Source organism: Nanorana parkeri, unplaced genomic scaffold (assembly GCF_000935625.1).
Source record: "Nanorana parkeri isolate BGI_ZX_2015 unplaced genomic scaffold, ASM93562v1 scaffold187, whole genome shotgun sequence".
Taxonomy (NCBI): domain Eukaryota; kingdom Metazoa; phylum Chordata; class Amphibia; order Anura; family Dicroglossidae; genus Nanorana; species Nanorana parkeri.
This window is the reverse complement of record NW_017306455.1, coordinates 1,590,756-1,610,999: the sequence shown is the minus strand read 5'-3', so window position 1 is coordinate 1,610,999 and position 20,244 is coordinate 1,590,756. Positions and strand designations below refer to the sequence as shown.

Sequence of the window (20,244 nt, the reverse complement as noted above, 5' to 3'; positions counted from 1 at the left end):
CTGGAGGCCTACTGCTCGTGTTGCAGGCTTGTCCTATAGGAGGAGATCTCATTATTAGTCTGTTTTTGTCATCTTTCCCACGAATGATTCTTCTCAGCTTGCTCCTGTATTCAGGTGAAACTTGTAATTTGGCAACTTCGGTTATTAAATGTTCAGCAACAAGGTCCATTAGAAGTGAGACAAACTCAGATCTGAGGCACCCTAGCAGAATATGACTGTAGAGGTCGTGGCCAATACCACAGCCACTCAACCCGCCCGTGACAACCACCTTATCGCTTGCGCTCTCCTTTCTGTGTGCGTTTCTTCTCCTTGTCTTTACGCTCCTGTTTGGCTTGTTTGTCCTTGTCCCGTTGTTGTTTATCTTGTTCTTTTTTCTTGTGGGAAGCATCCCGCATTGTATCACGTTCAAGCTTCCTTGCATTAACGATGTCTTCTAAATTGGTGTTCTTGAACAAAGCTGGACACCAGTTAAAGGCTTAATAAAAACGGTGTGTTATAGAGAAAGCAAACTAAAAACACATCTATCGGTGTCTGTAGACAACACTAACATTACAGGTCATGTGGTCAGATCCAGGGAAGTCACTGCACTCTGCACCAACTTCCTAGGAAGGTACCAGAGGGATGCAGGCATTAAATGCAGTGTCCCTGCAATCACACTGCAACATGCTACTCCTATATTAGTAAAACTGCAAGAGAACAGTTCTGGACATGCACAACAAAGACAAAACAATGAAAAATAGAGCTGTTAAGTCTTAGTAGGTGTCATGTACTTATCAGTTTTAAAGAAGAACTGCAGGGAAACATTTTCTTAACCCTTGCAGTGGACCTTCGCCCCCTTTGACTAAAAATCAGCTCTGCATGCTGATATGTAATCATCTTACATTCAAAAGCTAAACAAACATTTTTATTCAAATAATTTCTTCCCCCCTCCACTTCGGCACAAATGATGTAATGTGCCCAAGCGTTGCATCCTGGGAAGTTTACATCAGCAGAGCATTGCTGGGAAATCTCATCTATAATCTCAGGGCAAGGAGTTTTCCTCCACTGAGATGATGTGCATGGTTACATGTCCCAGAGTTCCGGGATGTAAAGGGAAATCTAGTAACCTGCCCTTAGTTAAAATGGCCACTATGAGAAGACTGGAAGAAAAGAGAAATAATGTATGCAAAGAATACAAAGCCGGCAATTATCTGGAAGTATGCGTTTGTAGATTGTCATTACTAAACATTTCTAAAAGGTGTGTGTGTTGTTACTTTGAAGATATGGGTAAAGGTCCGCTTTAAAAAGGAGAGCTATGGGGTCAGTGCTTTTCCCCATAGTTCTCTTAAGGGTCACGAGAGGACATATACTAGCGTCCTCCCGTCACAAAAACCTCAGTATATCGCAAGCTACAGCTCGCTGTATACTGAGACGCCGCAACCGGGACGGATCCCGACATTACTGTGGAGATCCATCCAGCTTCATGATTGACAGCTGGCTCTGCCTATCTAGATGCACAGCCAGCTGTGCCTGCCCCCTCCCCAAAGTCAGTGCTGGAGAATCGGACAGGGGAATCCCTGCAGGAAGCCTTGAGTGACAATCACGGCTCTCTGCAGGGACATGATCGAGAGGTGAGTGAATGCCGGGATGTCTTCGCTCACTTCCCGATTGCAAAGTCAGCGCTGGAGAATCGGACAGGGGAATCCCTGCAGGAAGCCTTCAGTGACAATCACGGCTCTCTGCAGGGACATGATCGAGAGGTGAATGAATGCCGGGATGTCTTTGAGTGACAATCACGGCTCTCTGCAGGGACATGATCGAGAGGTGAGTGAATGCCGGGATGTCTTCGCTCACTTCCCGATCTACTGAGCCGACCTGTGACAGTTTCATTGTCACAGGTCGGCTCCAACTATGAGGTTGAGTGAAAATCACTTGCCTCATAGTTCTCCTTTAAGTGCTCATTTTTGTCTAGGTGCTAAAATGACACCCAATTGTAAGCACCCGTCAGTGTTAGAAGGTTTGTCTAAATCCTCTTATCTGCCACTTTTGTTGGACAGCTCGGGAAGGGAGGAAGTGGATGGGAATCCTGGGGCAGACACCCCCATGTCTCATGCAACAATGGGGAAAAAGGCAGCTAGGGAGAAGACCACCAATTACTCCTTGACTACTGAATTTCACAGGAACACCACAAAGGGGTCCAGAAATGTCTGACCAAGATAGCAGGTACACAGACCCAACAAGAGAGTTGAGGCCGGGAAGAGGTAGGTAGGGAAATTGATTAAAACCTTATGCCAAAACACTTCCCCTCCACTTAGAGCCACAAGACCAAACATCTTGGTGAAAGAGCCTTTGGGGTGGGGGGACCTGACTACTGCAGTTGACCCCGTAGGCAGCACTGGCATGTTGTCAGGAGGCAGGTAACACAAGAAACTGAGAATGCTTCCCCCCATCAGGTAACATGATATATATCTGAGTGAATTCTGGAATAGAAAGGATACACTTATCGTTCTGGGCTCCTATTGAACTAGTCACGTCTTCACCCTCAGCTTCAGTAAGCAGAATTAAGGAAATCAAGACCGCAGTGACTATCAAGATCTTTCTGAAAAACCTGTACCGAAGGATAGTGTAGTTCAAGAGAAAGAAAAACAAAACAACAACAGTACATATCTGCAATCCGTGTGCACTTCCCCTTATAATAAAATGCAAGTACAGAAAAACACTGATCCTGTTGTGGCTGACAGGAAGTGAACTCTCCCCAATGGGAAAACAAAGACAGGGTTAGAACCCTCCCATACTCTATCCAAAACGTAAAAAGAAATTGCATGCCTTGACGTAAAAGCAGTAACACGTCTGCATAATCTGGATTAGTAATACAGCCAGAGAGCCACAACTTGCCTAAAAAAAGATCTCTAAAGCTTTCCATAACCACAACTACAAGAAGCAAGACGTAAAGGATATTCCTCGTCATCGGTGACATTGGCGTACTGGGCCAGCAAGGCGGCTTTTCGTTGCTGCTCCTTTTCAGACACCTCTTTGGGCTTGACCACAATCTGTGCCTGCTTCTCTATCATGCTGGCCAACGCATCCACCTCATCTGGACAGGAAGATAAAAATCGCTTTTATTATAGATGGGAATCAATGTAGCTTTGTATCTATGAATCATCATTTGTGAAATACAAGCAGTGTAAGCACACACATTTCATCTGATATCTCTTGAAGTCCCTGAACAGCGTACCTCAGACAGGAAGAAGGAGACGAAGCATGCTGATAGTAGGAGAGAGTGATGGAGAGACTTGACCCCCATGCACACCTGAGCATTTTGTCACATGTCTGAAGGTTCTCATTCATCCAGAAAAACACAGCAAGTCCAGTTGCCTTGACTTATTTTTTACAGATATTTTGTCATGCGTTTCCCAAAGTGCAACAATGCAAACATTCAGAACCCCATTGTTTTCAACAGTGACCGTTCACACCTTTGTGTCACTTGTGTCAGAAGTATGTGAGCCTGTATATGAGTCATTGGCCCTATTTTACAGCCCCATAGACTTCAATAAGAATAGATCACATGACTAGCACACATTGTTTGCATCTAACAATCATCTCCTCCTAGCTTTCCATTGGCTAAAACAAAAACGCTCAAGCCTAAAGAAAAAACGCAAATGAAGGCACCAAAATCGCCTGCAAGCTCTTCACTGCTCGCATTTCCGCAGATTCCTACTGAACCGGTTGAAATTTTGGCACCATCCAGCTTTAAAAAAAAAAAAATCAAAAAAAGGTGCTGGGTGCAAAATTGTGAGCCGAATAGTGACTTATCAGATGCAGTCACTGTGTAGGTATCAAGACAGCTGTATGAATACTGTAGCCAGCAGTGCAGATTCTTCCATCCACGCTCCTTGGTGTACATGGAAGACGGAAAACAATATAAACCTCTAGAAACAAAAACCAGCCAGAGTGTTACCTTCCTGCTTCGCCTGTGCCAACTGCATTTTCTGGAATTCGCTCCACTTAGTTATAATTTCTAGACAGACATCTTCTATGGAATCTTCCTCCTGCAGCCAAAGCACAAAACAAGAACACACAATTTAGACGGGACATTGACTTGTTAGACATCATTGTGTCTTTTTTCCATTCTGTTTTATACACCTGGAGCCACTGAACCCTTTTCTTTACAATTTAGATTTGTGGAGTCGCTGTGCGTCGTGTATCAGCGAGTTGTTTATCGCTGTTATCCCATCATCTGGCTTCATTAGAAAAGGTTTAGGAATACTTTTTGGTTTTTTTGTGCTAGTTAAAGAACTTTATTCAGATTATTATTATTATTATTACACAGGATTTATATAGCGCCAACAGTTTGCGCAGCGCTTTACAATATAAGGAAGACATTACAATCACAATACAATTCAAGACAAGATGGTAAGGAGGGCTTATTCCTATCTTTAAAACAACCACACACACACACCTTCAGAAGTGTTTAATGATGACAATCTACCAACACATACTTCTAGATAATTGCCAGTTTTGTATTTCCCAGTCTCCTGACAGTGACCATGTTTGCCAAGAGCAGATTACTAGACCTCCCTTTACTTCCTGGAACTCTGGCACATGTGACTAGAACATGTGACCATGCACATCATCTCATGGGAGGAAAATGCATTTCCCTCAGATCTCGTGCGATTACAGATGAGATTTCCCAGCAAGGCTCTGCTGATGGAACCTTCCCATAATGCAACGCTTGAGCACATTACATAATTTGTGCCAGAAGAGGACCAGGAAGTAGATGGTAAATAAAAAAACAAGTTTGTTTAAGTAATCAATGTAAGATGCTTTTATATCAGCATCCAGAGCTGCATGCAGATGTGGTTTTTAGAGAAAGGGGTTAAAGGTCCACTTAAGAGAGAAGTACATTTTGTTGGCTTTACTTTACATTTACCGATGTCCTCCTGGTACCCAAAGTCAGCACATAGAGGTCTGCTGCCTGCTATATAATGACAGCTCAGACCCAGTCTGCAGCTGGGAAGAATCCCGACAATGTCAGAATCCACTCGGCTGCTTGACTGACAGCTGGCTCTGCCTCTCTAGATCCAACTGTGCCCGCCTCCTCCCTGTCTGTCCCTCCAATGAGTACTGGAGAAACAAAGAGGGGGGTGCAGTGACTGACAGTCGTTCCTCTCTGCAGGGAGAAGACTGTGAGCTGAGCGATCAGTGGTCACATGACCTCTCAGCTCTCGGTATACAGAGCTGTTGTGTGACCACAACGGATCCAAGTATATTTTACTTTCCCAATACTTCTTTATTTATTACACACGCCCCAAGTTACTTTACACTACGCACAGTTTACAGACAGACATTAGCTCAGCGATGGCTGTGCCTGCACTATGTCCTTATACTCTTGAATGGAGACATAAGCCAAGTCTTCTTTATGATGCCGTACCTCAGGCCGGCCACACACATGCATCTTAACGTACTTTACTGCAACACTGCATTGGTAAAAGTAGCTCAGATGCGATTTGAGGTCCATAGTGGTATGTTGGCTTCCCACTCCAATACAGAGTCTGCCTTGATGCTGAACAGCAGGAAGAAATGACCAGAATAACCCAATATAAAATACGGGCAGCCTTCCCTGCATCATTCACCCTCACTCCTCAGGAGATCCCCACTGCAGTACTTGGGTTTGTCAATACAGGTCCTCACATCATTCTCTTCCTCTAACCCCAGGTCCTCCTGGACACACCCCCAGCCTGGGACTTGGGGTTACTTCACACCAAAAACTGCATCACAATTGCGTGCGTGTGCGCAGTTGCATTGCGATGCGTCTTGATGCAGTCCGATGCCGTTGATTAAGTACTGATTTACTTGCACCAATGTTGTTCATTGTTTGGGATTACTGGTCCTGTAATAGACATTCAGAGACGTGTAGTAATCTCTTCTAGTATGTACTAGTACATACATTCTGGGCACGAGACTGACCACGACTACTAAACTAGAGCGGCTACTAAACTAGAGCGCAGTAACGTGCACGAACCCATGACAAGCCCATCAGTGAATGATAACATCAGACACGTCACATGTGACCGAGCACTGGACATGGAAGGTAATCAGTATGCATGCTCTGAGGGTTTATAGACCAGGGGTAGGCAACTTCAGCCCTCCAGCTGCAAATCCCATCATGCCCCTGGGAGTCATGTCCGTGGCTGATATTAGCTTGCAAAGCCTCATGGGATTTTTAGTTCCAGTTGGAGTGCTGTCCTGTGTTGTAGAACTACAAATCAGAGCACAGCAAGTATTCACTTTTAGTACATTCCCCGTCCTGGAAAAAGCATGCAGCCAGCCAGATGTGGATGGAGGAGTCCAAAGAGCATTATGATATCCAGAGAACGCATTTTCTGAAGGGGGATTCAAAGCATACTCCACCTTTGTCAGTGCGTTTCATGTTACACCATTATTTAGGATGTAACAGTCAATATGGTCCCATCCCCCACCACTTACCTAAGAGCCCATTCACACCAGGGCGGTTGCGGATCAGTGCGTTTACCGCGCTGATCTCGCAAGGGAGGTTTTGGGAGCTTTTAATTGCGTTTCAGCACTGAAACGCAATAAAAAACGCCCAAAACCGCACGGTTCCATTGAAACCTGTATGGAAACGGCACTGATCAGTGCTCAAAAATAGTGCAGGGAGCATTTCGGATCATGCGGGCTGTCGCATGAACGGTCCCCATAGTAATGTTTGTTCATATCGGCGGATCCGTGCGGCCGAACCGCCCCGGTGTGAATGGGGTCTAAATTGAGGGGTTCTTCTCCCTTCCTCAATCACATTTGGAGCAGCCATGTGTAGCTCCGCCCACACAACCATGTCATCCATTCACAAGGATCTCTGAATGTAAAGAATAAGTCCCATCTACCACCATGTCATAGGGACGGCTAGATCTCAATGGAGGCAAGTGGTGAGTCCCTGTACTTGTAGACCATTGATTACATCCTCCAAACCCCATAACTGAAGGGCTGTACCTCTGTATGGGCCTGGGGCAACTAACATAGCTCCTCCCCCTCCTTTACCACATCCACTTTATTCCAACATTGCTCCTCCCCTTCCTTTACCACATCCACTTTATTCCAACATTGCTCCTCCCCCTCCTTTACTTTATTCCAACATTGCTCCGCCCATAGATGTGAATGAGTCCCTGGCTACCCACAGCGTCCTGGAATACTTACCACACACATCTCAGAAGGCTTTGGGGCAGGGGTGGGCAACCCTGGCCCTCCATCTGTTGTGGAACTACAAGTCCCATGGGGCAGTGCAAGTCTGAATTATAGGCTTGACTCCCAGAAACATGCTGGGATTTGAAGTTTAAGCACAGCTGGCGTTGCCGTCCCCTGCTTTGGGGTGATCGTCACACTGCACACACCAGCAGATACCATTACTGTCGTGACAGGTCCGCTTTAGCAGAATGCCCTCAGGGACTCTATAGTCCCCGGCTGTGTTAGTATTAGTGTCAGACCCCTCTACCACCAGGTCTCACCAAGAAGGCGGCCAGGATCCCCCTGAGAGCCTCATCCCTCTCCTCCGGGTTGTCCTCCTCCCGCAGCACCCCCTGGATGTACGCCGGGTACACCTCCGGGTCCATGCCCAGCGCCTCCAGCCTCCCGTCCAGCCAGGAGCCGAAATCACCGGCAGCCACCTGCTCGCTGGGCGCCGCCATTTTTCCGCCAAGCTGGGCTCCGTCCCCGGGAGAAGGGCGGGGCCGGTCGCTGACGTCACACCGCGCAAACTCCGCTCCGCCGCCTGTTATGTCCCCTTTGGCTCACCGTCGCCAGAGTAGGCGGGAGTGGCTGAGTTTAAAATTCAGTGAGGGGGAGAGAGAGAGAGAGAGAGCGGCGGAGAGTTCCGTACACACACAGAGTGGCCATTGTCCTGGACGGAACTGTGAGTCAATTAATTTATATAGGGGCAGTAGTAAAGAGAACCTGTCATATACTGACATAAGAGTTGGAATGGTGTCCACAATACTACATGTTCCTCTGCTGGGCCTCCTTCCATAGCTCTTAGTGTGGTGATGTGGCCTTGGTGTCCATGGCTGTGTGTCCTTCTGAGGTGGACATGAGGACGTTCATCTTAGACTGTACATTGAACAGCCATAGAACACATTTACCTTGGTAGATACAAAGCACCGGACCTGACCTGTGTCTGCGCTTAGGTTATCCAGCAATCGGCATTGGACCAGCGTCACCATGCAACTCACAGAGGGCAATTCATTACAGCTGGAGCAGTTGCCCATGGCAGCCAATCAGAATCTTTCATTTGCAAAGCTTCACTGAACAAAGTGAAAAAAATTAAGCTGATTGGTTACTATGGACAACTGCTCCCGATTCCCCCTATCGTGTTGCTAAGCCATGTTGTACTGTGATTGCAAAAGGCTGATTGGAAACTCCAAAGGGGGGGGGGGGATTTATCAAACCTGGAGCAGACAGAATCTGAAGCAGTTTCCAATGACAACCAATTAGCTTCCTTTTTTCAATTTAGCTTTAAAAAAGAAAGATGGACTCTGGTTGTCATGAATGACTGCTCCAGATAGTGTCTGCTCTGGCTTTGATAAATTCCACCCCCCTGATTGGATTTTCCATCAGTCTTTGCAATCACTGGACATGGATAACACAAGAGGGCCCGAGTGACACAAGGAGGAGAATTTATACAATCTGGAGCAGTTGCCCATAATAACCAATCAGCTTCTAACTGCAGTTTGTTTAGTTAATATTTGAAAATGAAAGAAGCTGATTGGTTGCCACGGAAAGCTGCTCCAGATTCGGTCTGCTCCAGTTTTGATACATTCCCCTCCTTGACCGCACTTCCTCTGGATGCTGTCAAAGGTGTAGAGCAGTGGATCTCAACCTGTGTGACCTCAGGGCCCACATTGGTCCTTCGTCATTAAGTCACACCGCATTGTGGTACTGTACATTCAGGTGCAGACAATCGAACTATGGGGGGGATTTGGGGTGCCATTCAAATGAATGGAAATGCACCTACTACACCAGAATGTGCAAGTAGGTGCGATTATCAGTGCGTTAATCATATGGGACTGTGTGATTAATACACTGTACAATTGTGAACGGGTCCTCATAAACACTGACACACACAAAAAAATGTTTCTTTCTAATTTTAGGATCCCCCCAGTCCCCCTACATTACGAGAACTGGAGTGGATGCTCAGCCCGGATCCAGTGTGGGCTGCTGTGCTGTGACGCAGCTCCAGCCATATGCGCATTGTTTGTGCAACCCCCTTGTGTGCCCTGTAGAGGTGTCTGGAGCCAGAATGTGATGGCATGCGGGGCCAGATACCCATACAGAGCCACTGTTCCAAAATTAAGCGGGTGCAATGGCTGTCGATGGATGGCCACCGTCTCTATACATAGGTAGAAGTATGGACACTGGTATTCCAAATTGCAAATCAGATACGTCCATTTATTGACGTACATGCAGCACAGCATAATACACTCAGTGCTCCAGTCCAGATACCGCTACAGGACAGTCGAGGGAGCTGTAAGTATTGATGGTGCTCGCTCACAGCCATGCCCTCAGCCCACCCCAAGCTGACACTCAGTGCCGGGCAGCATATTTTGAATGGCTGTTTGGCGTGAGTACTGACAGTGGTACACTGGGGCTGAGGAGCCTCTCACCTTGCTCAGTGGGAGGCCCGCGCGACCCACCACATGAGAACCTTGGGTGTAGATAGCATTGGGGGGGGGCGGGGCAGAGTGACACCACGAGCTGCATGGTGGTAAATGGTCGGCAGTATTCCAGTGTGTGTATACATCCGACCCTTTGCACCACAGCATCATAGACTTTTATTCTCTTCAGTCAGCTGCCACAGAAGTCCTCCAGAGACTGAGCTCATATTGTATAAAGGTAAAAGTTTTGTCTGGTGACAGGGCCTCTTTATTGCACAATGACTAATACAGACATGCTTCTGTGTAGACTCTGTAATAGAATACACAGCCATTACTTTGATTTCTGATTTTATGTATTTTTTTATTTTGTTTCTTGAATTGTTTTAGGCGTGATGGCCGCACCGACCCCAGTGGCCTCCGGTAAGTCTCTTTTTATATAGGAATATTCTTAGGACGGGCTGGGCAGATCGGCCTCAAACATCACAGTGAGCTGTTTACCATTCATGGCTACTTGTGTTTTTTATGGGTGGGTTATTGTAATCATTTGTATTATCAGAATGTTAAAGTGCAACTAAGGCCAAAAGCATTTTCCTGTTTAGTTTTAGATGCAGTGGAGAAGGATTAGATCCCCTGTCAGGTTTTTATTGCTGTCTGTGTCCCCGTTAGATTCAATTTGATGAGGTCTGTTGATGTGAACCTGACCTGGCTGCAGGTCAAATCAAAGGCTGGGAACATCAACATTGGAAGTCTTTCACTTGGATCCTATGCTCCTCAATGGAACAGGATAACTCTCTATTTGTCCTTGTGACCATATCACTGAAAGCAAATCACAAAGTTTGGGTTGTCACCAGCACAGGAATAGATGACGAATCTTCCAATTAGTGGCCCGGCTGATTACCAGAGATTTCCTCTCACTTTCTCTTGTGGATATTGGGCAGGAAGTGAAAGGAATTCTTCCCAATGATACACAGATGGCAAAAAAAAAAAGTTGACGTGGGTTATAACCCTGCCTTACTTTATCCAGAAAAAAAGAAAAAATGCAGCGTTTATTTATGAATGGAATGTTTTGTTTTCAATATGCATTGATATGTATACTGAATCTATATCCCATTTCCAAGCATGTCAGCGCCCCCCCACAGAGAGACACAGAATGCTGGACAGACGGAAAAGCATCACTTTCAAGGGGAAGTTATTTTACCTGGACCTCCCTCATACCAAGAACACCCAGCTCCTTACTAAAGCCATCTGCAGACTGGGAGGGGTAAGTGAAGACTCCAGTAATGCAGGAACTTGGAGGTTGTGTTCATTAGCAGATTATATTATACACCAGAAAATGTAACCGCTCCCAAGTTGCTATGTCAGGCGCAGTCAACAGTGAGAGGACTTCAGTGTGGGATGTATAAATGTGCAGAGGGGAAGGGTGGGCTCTTTGAGGTCAGGGAAAGGGAGGCATAGAGAATAAGCACACTCATACTTTAAATAAGTATAACAGTCCTAAAAGTACTTGTGGTCGGGCATATATACCGTATAATAGATATACAGTAGTGTGGGCTGAGTTGTGCCAATAAGCTAATGTGGTGTGCCCGTGGCCACGCTGTTAGGTACGCCTAAAAGGGAGCATACCAAATGAAAAAGTGATGGGATTTTAAGTTATGAAGAGGGATGGGTGGGTGGGGACAAACGCTTCCCCTACAACATCGGGCAGGAAAGGGAAGAGGAGGAGTTCATATAGCCATAATCCCCTCCCACAAATACAGGTTAATATATTAACCTTCATACTTGTGGTCGGGCATATATACCATATAAAAGATATAGTGTGGGCTGAGTTGTACGCCTAAAAGGGGGCAACAATATACAGATAGATTAGTATATAACAAGTAATTTGTGTAACATAACGATGAATACAGAATGAGTCATATTACATAGCTAAGTCGATGAATACCAATGGCCTTTTTTATCAAGTGTTGGAGGGGAATGGAGGGCTCTTTGAGGTCAGGGAAAGGGAGGCATAGAGAATAAGCGCACTCATTCTATCAATAAGTATAACAGTCCTAAAAGTGCCTTCTGTGTATTTCTATGGAAGCAAACTGGGATTCTTAAGTTCATTTCGCCATCTGTGTTCTCTTCTTGCAGGTTATCGAGGGCTTCCTAAGCAGAGATGTTAACTATGTTGTGACTGGAAGCAAGAAGGCTCTGGAAATTGCTAATGGAAGCTCTGTGGCAGGTAGACGAAGTGCGCACTGCAAACGGCAAGCTGCCGAGAATATAGAGGTAAGTGGGCTCTTGTACAGTGTATGCAGATTTTGCTGTGTAAGTCCATGCTACCAGCTACTTCTGCTTATGAGTTAGTGGTGCGCTCCTGCCCATTGCCAACTTTCATGTACCATTACTTTCTTTGTCTTTCAGCCGGCTCTGTGTCGTGGGAAGCAGTTGTTGAAGAAAGCCATCCAAAACCAAGTATGTGTTTTTCCAAGAAGAACCAATAGACAATGTCATTGTGCTCAGTTTTCTTTAGACCGGACACACTCTTTTGTGATGTGGTAAAGCACAGCATTTGGTGCACTGCGTGCCATTTGTTTTTAATGGCATGTAAACACACCTTCATGGCATTATTAACCACTTGCTGACCGGGGTGTTTATACCCCCTTCCTGGCCAGGCCATGTTTCAGTGTTCAGCGCTGCGGTAATTTGACTGACATTTATTCCGTCATGCAACGCTGTACTGAAATTAATTTTATACCATTTTTTGGGGACAGATAGAGCTTTCTTTTGGTGGTATTTAATCACCACTACGTTTTTTTTTTTTTTTTTTACTGTATAATAAAAAAAGTACCGAAAGTTTTGAAAAAAACCTGTTCTCCCTACGTTATGTTATAAAACATTTATTATTACCCAATTTTTTGGTTAAATATAAAAGACAGGGTTACATCGGTTAAATAGACACCAAACATGTCGAGCTTTAAAATTGCGGGCACCCGTTAAATCGCAAAAAAACTACCATACTCAAAATTGACCATATGTGACGCTTTAAAAGCTTTTACCGCTCATCAGTTTAGTGTTATCAGTGATTGATGGCCCTAGAAATATTGCTCTCATTCCGACGATCTGCAACATGTGCGGTGCAATGGATGTAATCAGCGTTTTTCACACGTAGGCAGGCTTGACGCATGTTTGTGGGGGTGGGGGACTTTAATTATTTTTTATTGCTTTGATATGTGATTTTTTTTTTTTTTTAACCTTTTTTTTCACTGAACTTTATTGCTATCACATAGGGAGCAAACAAGCTCCCTATGTGATAGCCAATTTGCAGTGACAGGTCCTCTTTATGGAGACCCCTAATGTCACCTAGGGACCCCCAGAGAAGCTGATGAAGCAGAGACCTGCTTCACCAGCTTCTCTCCGGTTTCTGTAGCGGAGAGTGACACTGAATGCAGGCAGTGATGTAATACACATCACGGCCTGCATTCCGAAGAGGAGATCAAACGGAGCTCATGTACTGAGCTCCGTTTGATCTCCGGCCGCAGAGCTGCTGTGCTGGTCCCGGGCTCACACCGGGAACGGCCGAGCCCGGGATCGCCAGCAGCGACGGAGGGGTGCACACCCCACCGCATATTACAAGCGATCGGGCGTCTCTGCAGACGCCTGAACGCTTGTATGTAAACAGCCATCGCTGGCTGTTTACATTCAAAGCCGGTTTCCCGCTCGTGCGCGCCGCCTAGCGACTAGTGACTTCGTAGTCATCTGAACATTAAATGATATCTCCTGCAGGGTCATTAATACATGGACTTTTTACTCACTCTATGAACTGAAGAGTTTCTACGAGGTCATAACCTGATATTATGTAACTTTACTAAAGATTTTTGTCTTTGGCTGGAATCCTCTGTTGCGTTATTTTATTTCTCTGATGTGAAACCATATTTTTCCTATAACTTCTGCACTTGTCCTTCTCTAATGTTTCCCAGGAGCACAGCAGTGTGTTGGCCAATGCGTATTCTTGGGGAGTCTGTATCCTGCATGTGGATGGTATCCTTTCATTTCCAGCCTCATGACTGTAACTATTTTATACAGATGAAATGTTTGTTTGATACGGGAAAACTATACTGCATTTTTCGGTACGGCACCCTAGGAAGAGGTTCCTGGGGTGCAGTACCTGCGCACAGTCTGCAGGTGGTGCTGTGTGTGGTCTTCATCTTTATATATTGTTTGTATATTGCTCTTATAGGACTCGGGTCAATTCATATTTCTGACCACATCAGTCAGTCCTGTCATTGGTTCTCGCTGCATCCTGTGCAGTTCTTCAGCAGTCTTCATCCAATTCAAGCTGGGTTAGCACTTTTCTTACTCATGCCAGTCAGATGTTGGAGCATAGCCAGCCGTTCAATAACACTGAGGCGTTCACTAATTGAAAAGCAATAGGCTGTATGGCACTGGGGGGAAAAAACAAGCGGCTCTCAGCTACATTAGCCTTGGCGCTCCATATACCTGCCTAAGAGTGGAGCTTTGTATGCGATTTGTAATTGCAGGCAGAATGAAGGATTTGATTGTCTTGTATCTTGTAGTACAATACAGTAGTGGAAGTGTGTCCTTCCCCCTTCTTTTTTTTTTTTTTTTTTTTTTTTTTTATTGTGTGAGCACTCTGGCTGTCATGGCCATCCTCCTGCTTCAAAGCTTGATGTCCCAGAACAAGTACGCAGGCAATGAAGCCTAAATGCCAGATGTGCATAGCCAGCCCTCTGTGCCAGTGACTTAATAGTGATACCGGTAGATGAGAAACACCGGGGAACTATCAGCTTGTCAAAAGTGGTTGGCAGTGGCAGCACTGGTATTTTGTAGTAGGACGGGTTCATTTTAAAGTGACACTAAACTCGGGAGTTAAACCTTAAAAAATGCATGCAAGTACCTGAACTAATAACAAAAATGTATATCACTCGGCTGTAGCTCCTCAGATCATCACCGAATTCATGCTGATACTGTCCTTCCTTCTGGAGGATGGCTACTTTTGTTCCTTATGGTCCCTGTGTGTGTTGTAATGTAGTCACTGCTCCAAGCTCTCTCCCGGGATGGACTACAATCTCAAGTTTAGTTCTCATTTGTATTGAAATTATAGTCCATCACGGGAGTGAGCTTGGGGTGGTGGCTACTTTAGAACACACACAGGAACCATGGGGGAACAACAATAGCCACCCTCCAGAAGGAAGGACAGTGTCGGCACCAATTCAGAGATGATTTGAGGATCTACAGCCGAGTGATACACAAATAAGATATATTTTTGTTACTCCGGTACTTGCATGCATTTTGAAGGTTTAACTGCTGAGTTTAGTGTTTAACCGCTCCCTAATTGCATGTTATTATTTAGACAGGAAATCCTTGTATTGCCTCCTTAACTGTCTTGTCTCCAGAGGTCCTAGAGTATCTAAAGCATTCCAAACACAGTGCTTCTAAGGCCGCAGAGGTGAGTTATGTGTTGCGTTACATACATTGAGTATAGCGTGTTGGTTTGCTCATTTTCTCTGTTCTTCCATTTTTATTGTTTTTTATATCTCTTTAGGGTAACGGTGCAGGACGGACAGTTAAAGGTGAGTTTGATTGTTAAACGTTCGTGTTTCTTTATTTCTTTTGCAAAACTGCTTAGCAGCACTTACACAAATTAAATTATTAGCAGTGAGATTAAAGTGACCTTATTACTAGAAAAAACAAATGGAGACATCGCATTCTCGTGCATTACCATTTTATTACCAATAAAAAAATGATAGAACTACTCACATGTACAACATGAAGTCTAGCATTGTATAAACATTCTAGGAGAACCTGAATACTCTGGACTGATGATCGTGACATTGATCCAAACATCTAGCACTGAAGAAGAGGTAGTTTCCCTGAAACGCGTCAGCCTATTTTGCATATGGTGCTCTTTTTTTGGATCCATGTCACAATCGTCAGTCCGGAGTATTCAGGTTCTCCTAGAATGTTTATACAAGGCTAGACTTCATGTTGTATATGTGAGTAGTTCTATCACCTTTTATTTTTTATCGGTAATGAGCAATATACAAGGAAAAGGTGCTGTCTCCATTTGTTTTATCTTCGTGTACCTTGAGGACATTCCCCAGTGGCCTTTTGGACAGCAGCCAATCTGAGTTATGGTCATCCTTCAAGATTGCTAAAGGGAGAGCAACAAGTGACTACTGAGGGCTGGGAGAGGGAGATTACTTTCACCTTCTTGCTATGTAAAGAGATTTGAGCCCCAAGCACCCTGTGAAAAAAGCTGATGACTTGCTTATCTGGCCGGCTGTGACTCAGATCTTTGGTTTTCTTCCACAACTACCGACAACGCTGCTCTCAGACACTTTGCGGTGTGTCCCCGGTGGGTGCTTTGATTTCTCCAGCCAGATGCTATGTCACTATGTGTGCTCCAGTGATGTAGCAGCCTGCAGGAGGGACCACACTGCCCAGCGGGGGGCAAGCTATTGGACACCCAGGAGTCCTTGGATAGTAACTGCATCCTTAGCTGTGGAGGAAAACAAAGACTTGAGTCCTCTCACCTGCCAGACAGGCAAGTATTCCACTTCTTTCACAGGGTACTTTGGATTTGCATCTTTTAATATTGCAACAGGCTCAATCACTGGCTCATCAATAACTGTTCACTTACAAGCGGTCAGTGGTCCAATGAGCAGGCTGGGAGGTGACACAGGAAGCTGTTGTAGTGAATATTGTTGTCACTCTAATGGCTATATTGTATACAAGGCCATATCTGCAGACTAACTGATAATGGTGCATGATACAGAAACTTCTTGATCTTGCCATGTCATGGCTGTCTCCAATATAACTTAGTTTTTGTTCAATGAAAAATATTTTACACACCCTGCTCATTGTTTGATGTTTGCTGCTATGACAGTTTGCAGAACTTGACAGGTTGGTGTAACAACACCCCTGTGTAAAAGAACAACCCTTTGTCAGTTTCAGTCACCAGTGACCCATCTACCTAACAGATTGGGGAGGAGCCCTTTTCTGGGAGCTCAGATGCAGAGACAAATAGGCCATTGGTAACCCATGTCACACTGGTGACCCAGTCATTGGCAAGTGGCATGATTGCTTTGGAGGGTGCATGTGGGCAGTGAAACAATCACCTGCTTGCATGTGTCGCTCCCTTGCCAGCTAGATGAGTGAGGTGTTGCTCTTTCGCCAGCAACAGGTTCTCTAGAGTTGGCATTCAAATCGGAGCAATATGGGCATGTTCTGGGTCAGTTTAAGCCATACATACATGCATACATACAGATTGGGTGTATTTGAGTTTGGTACCACAGATAACAGATGCATTATACTTTTGTCTACTGCAGTTGGTAAACTGAAGAGCCATTTTCTGAAGATTGAGGACCGGAGTCGGTGAGTGACTATATTGCCATTTTATCTATAAGGCCCCATTCACACTGAGCGATTTTACCGCGCGATATCGCGCTCCAATGCATGGCAATGGGGCTCTGTCCGTCACTGTCGCGGGTCGTGCATCGCTACAGCAGGACCCTTTTTGGAGCGGATTTTGCCGCAATTCTAGTTTGCTCAATGCAACCATTTGCGCGATATGGCGCAAAATGCGAAGCGCTCAGTGTGAATGGGGCCTAATGCTGCTGCATAGTTTATGTTCGATATTAGATTTGTGTCTTGCTAATGCCCACCTACATATACCAGCCTTCTATCTAAACCCAAACTTTTCTAAGTAACTTTACTTAAACATTCCTATCATTTTCAGAGGTGGTCCTCAATTTCCTTGATGGTATGTCACAGGCCATGCTGCCTCTGCTTCACTGAATTGGCCACACATGTGACAATCTAATAATATAATCTCATCTCAATCTTTATATTTACTTATAATGAAGTGGTGTTGTAGCCTGCCTGCCTAGATATAAATGAAAAGGATGGTTTGGTAGGCCTTCACACCACAAAGTTGTTGGTGAATGTACAGTCAGATTGTAATGTGTAAGGCCAGCTTATTGCCCAACTCCAGCCAAGCATTTTGTATTTGATAAAGTGAGGAAGGAGAGCCTCTGTCCTGGTTTTTAGTGAAGTCTGTGTCGAGGGCAGGAGATGATTGCACAGATATTCCAAGGGAATGTGAAAGAGAAAAAAAAAAAGACATTTGGGGAAGGGACTGCTGATACTGTTGACATTGGTGTCTGTGACTTCCTGTTCCGGTGACAATCGTTCCCTCTCTCAATGTCTTGTACTGGTGTCCCAATGGGGTCATGGACTGAAATAGAACATGACAGAAATCTAAAACTAATAAAAAAGAGCTTTTAAGTTTTACACAACTGCAAATCTAAATGTGTGTGGGTTCATATAAGATCTGATTTGTTCATAAAATCTAATGTTTTATTAAATCCTGTATCCACTGTTTCTCTCCAGGGACTTGTGTCCCCTGTATAGTGGTAGAGGATGCACCGCTATCAGTTGCTACAGTTACAATCAAGTTGGGGAGGGGTTAGCAGCAGTTTTAGCTGTAGATTTAGAGGTACTATGTGTCCAAAATGCACATACAACCGGCGAAATCTGGAAAAAGTGAAATGCCGTGTGAAGAGGAAGATTGGTAACTGAATATATCAGTTGGGTGGGATTACCTTCACAGTTTTAGAGTACACAAATCTTTTCCTTCCTCAGAAGGACCTCACTGTCATGCAGGCATATTTCTAAGCCCTGCAAATCATGTAGTTTATATGTTGGAGGAAGTCCAGCTGCTGTGCTTCCTGGCTACTCCGGCTGTAAGCTCTGCAGGTTTCATAGACTTCAAAGCTGCAGTCGCATTTCCATTCTCCTCCTTACCATTCACAAAACACACAGCCCAATCTTCATTTGTGAATAGATGCGACCTGTAGTGCTGAGACCTGCAGCGCTTACAGCCAGGTAGCACAGTGGGCGCTGTATAAACTAAATGATTTGCAGGACTTGGAAAGTATACCTGCATGACAGTGCGGTGCTCCTGAAGGAGAATTTTTGCCTGCTTTACACCCGTGTAGGTAAGCCTTGCCTAGAGCTGGGCTTGTATATAAAAGTGAACCTGCTTGTTAATATTTAATCTCATTGCAGGAGGTACCGTCCGCTCCAGTGCTGCTTCTCCAACTTCCCTGAGATTTCCTTCATCTCTTCAGACCGGAGCCCCTTTGAGACTGCCCGTACCAACAACAGTACACACAAGGAGAAAGATGCTGGGTGAGCCTGTCATGGTGGCCACATATCGCATAAACCCTTGTGTTGCAGCAGGAATATGAATGTAACTTTCAAGAACAGTGAAAGGAGAAAGATTACCTACAAGATATAATTTAAAGTAAACCGGTGTTCTTGGTATGGGGTGTATTTTTATTAAAAAGCAGTTTCAAAATAGACCCTCGCTGACCGCTGCAGGCACTGTGAAGCAATTATATTGCAAAGTTCACAGCAGAAGCAGAAAAGTGATTCTCTCAGTGCCTCAGTCCCCCCCTTCCAGCAGAGACTCAAAAGCTCTGCTTAACCTGCTCCCCACTTCCAACAGTGACTCGGCTACCCCTGCTCCCCTTCCCAGCAGTGGCTCAGCAGCTTAGTTATCCCTGCTCCCCTTCTCAGCAGTAGCTCGGCAACCTTTCAGCCTTCGAATCACTTAAGTAAGCACAGAGGAGGTGCTCTGGTATGGAGAGCAGTGGGAGCTGAGCTGCCTTAGCCTTGAGACAGATTCTCTTTAAAGGGCAAATCCAGCTTATGTTCTGTGATTTTCTAGCAATACAAAAGTGCGATAAGTACCACATTGTAAGGAGACTTACATTCATTATAAAGGATTGCATTCTGAAGCAGCCATTTTTGCTTGGTTTGAGACTGTGTGGATGGAGCTGCCTTTCAGGCTGTATTTTTCCCTCCTTAGCTTTTAACGCCCTGTGGGACTTCAGACAGGTAAAGTTGTGTGCAGCCAGGGCTGGAAAAGAGCGAAGGTTCCAATATTACCAGCAAACCAGCTTGGCATTGAGACATGCCAAACTGCAATCAGTGGTATGCAGTGGCAGGGTTTAGGTTCTTGACACACACACACACAGATCATTTATTTACAACTAGTAATTGGGTTCTGTATAAACTAAGGGTGCAATGTACACTCTAAGAATGTCATGTTTTTCATGCCAAGTCCATATGCAAGTAGGCAAAATGCATGAGCCAGGTAAAGGACACCTATAGCTGGATCAATCAAATATTGAAGACAGATGAACAGCATTTTCAGTAGGAATCAATAATAGAAGAAAAGGCACAAGCTGCCGTTTTTTGTTTTGTTTTTAAAGCTACATTGACTACCAGTTCCTGGGATTGTTTAGAATGTTTACAGATGTAATATGTTAAGCAGAGATCAAGAAGATGATGATGGAGAGAGGAGCCAGAGACCGCACGCCAGGGAGAAAAGCGGCTACTGTGAGTGCTGTCAAGTAGCCTACACCAAACTCAGCGAGGTAAGAGAACAAGTGCGATGTTTGCTTGCATTGCAGAGGTTCCGAAATGAAAGCGCACAACTGACAGTCTGTTCATTTCTCTCCAGCACCTGATTAGTGCGCAGCACAGCCAATTCGCTCTGGATCCCTCCAATTACAGAGTGATTGATGACCTT

At 45.0% G+C, this 20,244-nt stretch overlaps 1 protein-coding gene across 1 annotated transcript; it reads right to left on the bottom strand.

Annotated features, from left to right (window-relative positions):
* Positions 1 to 252: 252 nt before the first annotated feature.
* CCDC43 (coiled-coil domain containing 43) lies at positions 253 to 7,734 on the bottom strand. Its single transcript, XM_018555188.1, has 5 exons — positions 7,497 to 7,734; positions 3,938 to 4,028; positions 2,938 to 3,073; positions 2,478 to 2,530; positions 253 to 457 (listed from the first exon to the last, which is right to left on the bottom strand). Exons 1-5 carry the CDS (start codon positions 7,674 to 7,676, stop codon positions 270 to 272), a joined length of 648 nt encoding a protein of 215 aa, XP_018410690.1. The 5' UTR covers positions 7,677 to 7,734; the 3' UTR covers positions 253 to 269.
* Between the last annotated feature and the right edge of the window lie 12,510 nt (positions 7,735 to 20,244).